This window comes from Grammomys surdaster, unplaced genomic scaffold, assembly GCF_004785775.1.
Source record: "Grammomys surdaster isolate TR1022 unplaced genomic scaffold, NIH_TR_1.0 126278, whole genome shotgun sequence".
NCBI classification, from domain to species: Eukaryota; Metazoa; Chordata; class Mammalia; order Rodentia; family Muridae; genus Grammomys; species Grammomys surdaster.
The window spans coordinates 62,021-70,140 of NW_021621078.1; the positions used below are offsets into that span (position 1 = coordinate 62,021).

Sequence of the window (8,120 nt, forward strand, 5' to 3'; positions counted from 1 at the left end):
CTCCTTCACCCACCTCTTTTCTCATCTCCCCCTCTTTTACATCCCCCCCAGCACTGAGTCTGAGTGCACCATGGTCCAGCCACCCAGGATGTCTTAGAGCAGATGGCTGAATGAGCTACTGCTCCCCTGCTCTTTCTTCCAGGAGGAAGCTGACGTGTCTAAGGGGTCAGCCAGAAAGAAGTCAGTAGCTGAGCCAGGGAAGGACTCAGGGCTGCTCCTCTCTGGCTCAGGTTCTCCATGCTTTTGTTCTTCTATCCTGAAAAGATCTCGTGGTCCCACGGACTCTGACCCTCTATCCCCCATTGGTTCCCAAGGATTCCTGACTATTTTTGTCCCCTAGAGTCATAATGGAGATTCACCAGGCAATCATAATTCCTTTTCAAAGCTTCCATCTGAAACGTAAAAGAACTTGAGCCATGAGTAGATTGTGCCCTCACCCAGCACCAGGGCTCTCTCCATCACTCACAGGTAGACGTACTTGCCTATCTGTTCTATGGAGACTGACAGTGCTCTGTGCTGACACTGAATTGCAGCTGAAGAGGCAGAGCATCTTCTGTCCTCCTCCTCCTCAACCTCCCTTGCCCATCTCCCCCTAAGAATAGGATGGAAGCAGCCGAAGTTCTCTGGAAGGACCCAGCTTACCTGTTCTTGGATGCTGGTGTTGAGCCTCCGCAGTGTCTCCTGGAAGCTCTGGTTCCTTGGCTCGAGGGTAGCACAGCGCTGCACATCCTTGAATGCCTGGTCCAACTTGCCAAGATGCTCGAGTGCCTGGCATCGCCGATACAATGCTTTGATGTCAGTGGAGTTGATGTCAATGGCTACAACGGGGAATAGGCAGATCCTGAGTTCCAAGACTGATCTCCCTACTCTCCTGCCCAGGAAGGAATTCTTCCTTATATCATTCTTTTTTCTTGAAAGGGAGAAAGACCCATAGAGTCTCAAGGTTGGTAGAAAGGTTAAAAGTCCTCTCCCCCTGCATCCCTCCCAGCAACACTTCCCAACTTCTATCTGATTCCCAGTGCTTTCCCTACCACAGGATCCTTATCAAGGTTCCAGCTTACTGATGCTTATACATCCCCAGAAATAGGGTGCTCCCCTCCTTTCTGAGGCAGTCAGGTGACTCCATCAAAAACATCTTTCAGAGCCAGATGATTATGGTGGAAGCTTTTAATCCCAGCACTTGGGAGACAAAGGCTGACTGACCTCTCTGAGTTCAAGCCCAGCCTGGTCTACAGAGCTATTTCCAGGACACACACACACACACACACACACACACACAAACCCACAACCCTTTCCTTATTCCTATACAAACTCCTCTCTGTACTTTTTTGTCTTTTTATCCTAAGTCTGGCCCAGAAGTCCCCAAGGTGAAACTAAACTTTCCTTATTCCACCTGAGAGCTGCCTTCCCTGGGCTACGTATTGCCAGATGTTTCTTTTCTTTTTTTTTTTCTTTCTCCAGGTGTTTCTTGACCTTCAGAACCCACAGACTATCATAGCACCTAATAACAATGGAAGCCAGATCCAAACTCCAGCGCGCCCGTGCTGGGTGAGGGTAAAGTGTGGAGCTCACCTCTGGAAGCATCTGAAGCTGCCTGGGCGTAGCTCTCCTGAGAAACAGGAATGAGAGACTCCTTTAGTGAAGGCCCAGTGGAGACAACCAGCATTCCCTAAGTGAGAGGAGAAGTTAGCGGGGGAACTGCAGGTTATCAGAGGCTCAGGATGCACCCCACTCCAGGAACGGAAAAGCACAGGACTTAGTGTCAGGCAACCCCAGGTTCAAGTGCCAACTCCTCTGGCATCTGGAAAGCCTTGGGTTTCTTGACTGTGATACAGGAATAAGAACAATGGCTGTCACAGGGCTGTTCTTCAAAGGAGTGGCCCAACACATGAAAAGCACCTGTGTTAGGCCAATGGTGACAGGTGGAGTCCTGCTTCTCTAGAGCAGTGGCCTGGGCAATAAGAGGCACATTTGCCCAGTCAAGGGGTCTAGAAGACATGGTGAGGACAACGACGGCTCACTTCCATCGGCCAACACAACTTTGTCTCCGGCCTTAACTGCCCTCAGCCCACCCAAGCCGTCCTGTCCCCAGACCATTTTCAGGCCGCAGGCTGCCCGGTTCCTGTAGAGTGTAGCCAGCAGGGCCTTGTCCTTAGTCAGCTTCAGGGCCTGGCTGTAGCTCTTGGTGGCCGCCTTATAGTCCTGGAGCTGAAAATGCCGATTCCCTTCCTCCTTCAGCTGTGCTGCTTCGGCCTCTGCCATCTGTGGGGATACCAACAGCCCTGTGTGGTCAGCCTTTTGCTGGATACCCAGGACAGGGTTCTTAACCTGATAGCTAAAGCCCCAGGTTTCCCTCTCCACAGTGTAGGGTGGGAATTCTGCCTGGAAGGTATCCACTCCAGCACCCCTAAATTCACTGACTACCCCCTCCAAAGGACATTGGTATTTGCTTGCAGCTTGACTCCCATTGAAAGGGTTGTCAGGGTCCCTATGCTTCCCTCTCTATCTCTTTCAACCAAAGCAGGTCTGCAGGCCTGAAAGTCCTCCGGCCTTCTTGCCCAGTCTCCCAGCCTACTCACCGTCTCCCAGAGATGCCTCCTCCTAGGTACTGCTCCTGGGCTCTGCGGTCCACCTCAGACAGCTTCTGTCTGCTGCTCCCAGCCCCCACCCTGCAGACTTTATCACCCCAGCCAGTGACTCCAGACTATATTTGGCCACAGGGGCAGGTGCTCCTGGAAGCTGTCATTGATACAGGGCCCTCCCCCTGCCTGGACTGGACATCCATACCCACGTGAAGGGGCTGACTACCCTCTGGCCCTCAAACACCTCACTTAGAGGCAGTCCTGCAAGAGTTTAGACTCATACCTCAAAGTGTGGGAGAAAGATCCAGAAGAGACAGGAATATCCCTTGGAGACTTGCCCTGCCTAGGCAAGTTATAATGCCCCTTCCCCACCTCCATCCCCAGATAAACAACCCTCCCCTCCCCCCACCACCACTACTACTGCTATTTTGGGAGCAGAGTGACAGCTGAGGGGCTGATAGGCTTGGACACACAGCAGCTGCCCAGGTCCCTCTGGAGACTTCCAGAAGTGACTCTCTGGAGGGAGGAGGAGAGCACAGCAGAGGAAGATCCCTTCTTTGCTTCTCTTCATAGGACTTGTTCACAGCATTTGCTCAAAGGACCCTGCTTTTGGAAAGCCCCGCAGGACACGCTGACTTGGTGTGTGTGAGTGGGCTGCAGTTTAAGAGTGCTTGCCTCCCACCCCTTCCTTTCTTCGTTAATGAACATACTGAGCCCCCCATCTGGCTGTGACTCCCTTGGAGGTCGGCTCTCTTCCTCTGGATCAGATTTCATTCTCCTAGGGCAAGGACTACTAAGTCAGACCCGGAATCCCCTGAGCTCAAGGACTGTAACCCATCTTCCTTTGATCCAGATCTCTCCCAGGACAAGAAGAGGCTTCCTCTTCAAAAATAGCCATCACCATGGTGGATGAGTGTCTCTGGGAACCAGCATTGCTTGTTTCTCCTCAGCCAACTTTAAAAGGCTGTCCTCACGGAGAGTCAGAACTCTCCTATCCTTCAGTGTCAGCTCCAGGAGGTCAAAGTTGCCGTTTGGGAACTCTATGGTCATCCCAGGTACAGAGCTTGGCAGACAGTGCCCTGGGAGTGTTTTATAAATGAAGGAATGAATGAATGAGTAGAGGGATAGATAGATGGATCTTCCTTCTTATGCTTTGCTTGCCTTCCTTTTATTCTCCCCACACTTCCAATATATTTCAAAACACACTTAAAAGATACTGAAGAAAAACCACACACAGGGACACCCACAATAGCTTCTGCAAGTATAGCTGTGGTTTTATAATGTCGATATACAACTATGTGGACAGGTCCCACTGACCTGTTGAACAAAAACCCTAGTCCTAACATGTGAGCTTGTTTATTTCTTGATTCTTTCACCTTTGTTTTCCAAGCTGGCTTCAGACTGGCTTCAAACTCCTAGACTTAAGCAATTCTCCTGCCTCAGCCATCTCTACAGCTGTAACCAGAGTTGTGTGCCAGCATGTCCATCCTAACACACAGTTTTTGGATAGTGATGGGTAAGTGGCTGAGTGCATAGATGGATTCTCTGCTTTCATGGGATGGATCCCAAGCCCAGAACCTCATTTGTGGTCCAAGCAATGAGGTGCTTGACAAAGGATCCTGCTACAAGCAGAGAAACTTTGGTTCTGTGGCGTTTGGATCAAGGAGTCCTATGTTCAATTCCTGATTTAGTAATTCAGTCCACAAGCGTTTCTCTTGTGTCTCCTATATACTGGGGGACGTGGTTGATAATGAGGAATGCCAGAAAGCTTGGAAAACACAGGAAGACGGGGTCCTAGGAAAGGCTTCCCTAGATAATTGAATTAATCTATGCAAAGTTCCGAGAACACTATCTGGGAAAGAATAGAGGCTCAATTCATTTTGTCAGATGAATGAATGTATGCACGTAAGAATGAGTACTTTTAAGCCAAGAGATGAACAACATGAGGAAGGCCAGAAGGTAGAGTCCCTAACAAATGGAGTCATTGCCCTCAGAAGAGGAAAAGCCTCCAGGGAGCTCACAGGTCCCTTCTGGCCTTCCTCAACTTCCTTCAACTTGTATTAGTTTCTTTTGTTTGATTGGTGGTGTTTGTTTGTTTGTGACAGGATTTTTCTTTGCAGACCTTGGATGTTCTGGAATTTGCTCTGTACCAGGCTGTCTTTGAGCTCAGAGATCTACCTGCCTGTCTCTGTCTCCCAAGAGCCTGGATCAAAGGCATGTGCTACCATGCCCAGTTTTAATAGTTCCTTATAGGCTCTGTATTCTTTGGACTTACACATGAGGAGAGTAGAGATTCAAATCTGTCCATAACAGTTCCAGACAAAATAAATTGCCTATGCAAAAGCAGATACTGGAGAGGGCCACCTTGAAAGGGCTCAGAAAAATGCCAAGACAGCTGGGCACGGTGGCCCAGCATCCCATCCTAGGAGGCACAGACAAGAGGATCACAAAGTTGAAGATTTACTTAGGTTACACACCCTTAGTCTATCTCAACACAGAGAGAGAGAGAGAGAGAGAGAGAGAGAGAGAGAGAGAGAGAGAGACCCACAAACCAACCCGTAAATAACATTTCTGCCTCAACCCAATAGTTTCCTGGTTGTATTTACACCCCTGCTACCTAGACCCCAGAGGTCTCAACCTCCACCATCTCCCGCTTCTGTGAGCTAGGCGGGAAAATCAGTTAACTTCTCTGGGTTTTGGCTACTAAAATTGACCAGAGTCGCTCTTGTGAAAAGTGTAAAAGAACGCATCCCGCGAGGGATGATGTAGAAGGCGCGGAGGGAAGTCACCTGGTGACCCCATTGGCAATCCCGGACTCTGGAGCGACCTGACTTCTCCGAACACGAGAGGGCGCTGTGGCCGGCGGCTGCCCCGCGCGACATGGACGCGACGCTCTGTCTTTCCGCCTCGGTTCTCCTCCACGTGGGGACGCAGGATGGCGGCGGCGGTGGCGGTAGGTGTACGCGCACGGGGCGGGGACGCTGGGTCTACGCGTGGGCTCCCCAGGCCGGAGGGAAGCGGAGGGGGACTGACAGTCTCCCGGCTTGCTTCTATAGGATGATGCGGCGGCAGGCGACGTGCAGCGGCTGCTCGTACAGTTCCAGGATGAGGGCGGTCAGCTGCTGGGCTCCCCGTTCGACGTGCCCGTCGACATCACGCCGGACAAGCTACAGCTCGTGTGCAACGCGCTGCTGGCCCAGGTAAGCACCCCAAGACGAAGCCGCGGTGTTCCGAGGACTCAGCTGCACACCGACAGTGTTGGTGGCGTGGGTCGGCACCAGGAAAAATGTTCTCCATGCCAACTCATCTGCAGACAGGCTGTGTTTTGAACTCATCGGATGCAGTATTTCCGTGACTGCTTGTCACACACAGCCCAACATAAGCATCCCGATTTTACAGAGATACCCAGCGGGATTAAATTAGTCGCATGGTGGTATGCAGTAGTTGGGACTGAGCATTGGAGCCCAGATCAATTTAACCAGACTCAAAACCTGTGCTCTTAACCTTTCTGCCCTCTGATGGAGTGGAGAGGCAGGCTTACAGATGCAGCTGGTGGGCCCTCTTGCATTTAACTTAGTCTACGTTTTTAACCATCCCTTTGATTATTCGTTTTACAGTTGCAGCACAGTGTTGGTGGTTCCCGATATATGGGGCTGTGCATTGACTCTCATCTTAGACCTGAAAAATACCAAAGACCTGAATTAGTCGTCAGGGTTAGGGCTTTGGGCTACTTATTTATTTACAGTAGGCATTTTTTTTTAATCCATCAAGTAGAGATATGAATGTCTACTTCCCAGAGTTGTGAGATGCAGAAAAGGGGCTCCAAAACTCTGTGAGTGGCCTAGGATTACTTCTCAGTGTTATAAAGAAAATAAGTCATGCTTACTAGGCGTGGTGGTGCACGCTTTTAATCCCAGCACAAGGGAGGCAGAGGCAGGCAGATGTGAGCTCGAGGCCAGCTTGGACTACAAAGTTCCAGGACATCCAGGGCTACACAGAGAAACCCTGTCTAGGAAAATAAACAAGACATACTCAGTGAGGAAGAGTGAGTGCATCCCAAGCAAGGTGGCTGGAAGACAGCTTCATTCCCAGGCTCAGTGGGAAGCTGGTTCCCCACCCACCCCGCCCCCACTGAGGGCAGGCACTCATCCTTCTGTAGCAGAGTTTCCCTTTACTCTTTTGTTCTTGCCCTCAGGAGGAGCCCCTGCCCCTTGCTTTCTATGTCCACGATGCTGAGATTGTGTCCTCGCTGGGGAAGACGCTGGAGTCCCAGTCTGTGGAGACAGAGAAAATCATAGACATCATCTACCAGCCCCAAGCTGTCTTCAGGGTCCGTGCTGTGACACGGTGCACCAGCTCATTGGAGGGTCACAGTGAAGCGGTCATTTCTGTGGCCTTCAGCCCCACAGGAAAGTAAGGACATTGGCAGAATTGTTGGGATGTGGAGAGGACCCTCCTGAGTCATGGGAATCTTGGGCTGCCTGTCATAGACTTGGGGTCTGGACTCAAGTTGCAAGTAAGAGACTTTCTTATTGGGGTTTGGTCCCCAAAGGCTAAGGAGAATACCTGGTTCAGAAGAGCCTATCTTGGTCATCTGGAGATTGAGTTATTCCTTTCTAAGCCATGTTACTTAAACAAGCCAGATTTCTGCATCTGTTACTTCCCTATGAACCATTTCTTATAGTACTCTAAGAATATGAACAGTTGAGCCAGGTGGTGGTGGTTGTACATGCCTGTAATCTCAGCACTCAGGAAGCAGAGGCAGGCGGATCTCTGTGAGTTTGAGGCTGGCCTGATCTAAATAGTGAGTTCCAGGACTACATAGAGAGATTGTGCCTCAAACAACAATGGAAGAATATGAAAAGCTTCAAAAGCTTTTTTTCAAGGAAGTAGAGACTAGACAGGCAGGTCTTTGTGAGTTCAATGCCAGCCTGTTCTACAGAACAAGTTCTAGGTCAGCCAGGGCTACCCAGAGAAACCCTGTCTTTTTTTTTTTTTTTGGTTTTGGTTTTTTTGTTTTTTCGAGACAGGGTTTCTCTGGGTAGCCCTGGCTGTCCTGGAACTCACTCTGTAGACCAGGCTGGCCTCAAACTCAGAAATCCGCCTGCCTCTGCCTCCCAAGTGCTGGGATTAAAGGTGTGAGCCACCACTGCCCGGCGAGAAACCCTGTCTAAAAAAAAAAAAAAAGTAGGGATGGGCTGGTGAGATGGCTCAGGGGTTAAGAGCACTGGTTACTCTCCCAGAAGACCTGAGTTCAATTCCCAGCGCCCACATAACAGCTCACAACTGTCTGTAACTCAGATCTCAGGAGATCCAACATGCACATTGTGTACAGACACTCATGTGTAGGCAGAATACCTGTTCACATAAAAGATTAAAAAAAAAAACATTAAAAACACACACATAAGCCGGGCGGTGGTGGCGCACACCTTTAATCCCAGCACTTGGGAGGCAGAGGCAGGCAGATTTCTGAGTTCAAGAGTTCGAGGCTAGCCTGGTCTACAGAGTGAGTTCCAGGACAGCCAGGGCTACACAGAG

General features: G+C 50.3%; 2 protein-coding genes across 4 annotated transcripts in view; one reads left to right on the top strand and one right to left on the bottom strand.

Annotated features, from left to right (window-relative positions):
• Window positions 1–2,686, bottom strand: part of Unc45b (unc-45 myosin chaperone B) — a 32,033-nt gene extending 29,347 nt beyond the window's left edge. For 2 of the 3 annotated variants that reach the window (XM_028759387.1, XM_028759386.1), the window contains exons 1-3: window positions 2,095–2,262; window positions 1,573–1,609; window positions 643–818 (exon numbers count right to left, since the gene is read on the bottom strand). In XM_028759387.1, the coding sequence (XP_028615220.1) occupies window positions 643–818; window positions 1,573–1,609; window positions 2,095–2,262 (381 nt within the window). Of the gene's footprint in view, window positions 1–642; window positions 819–1,572; window positions 1,610–2,094; window positions 2,263–2,579 lie in introns of those variants that run through there. The other variant, XM_028759385.1, reaches the window with a different exon arrangement.
• A 2,831-nt stretch (window positions 2,687–5,517) lies between these two features.
• Nle1 (notchless homolog 1) overlaps window positions 5,518–8,120 on the top strand; it is a 4,168-nt gene continuing 1,565 nt past the window's right edge. The window contains exons 1-3 of the mRNA XM_028759343.1: window positions 5,518–5,535; window positions 5,639–5,782; window positions 6,778–6,995. Of these exons, the coding sequence (XP_028615176.1) occupies window positions 5,518–5,535; window positions 5,639–5,782; window positions 6,778–6,995 (380 nt within the window). The remainder of the gene's footprint in view (window positions 5,536–5,638; window positions 5,783–6,777; window positions 6,996–8,120) is intronic.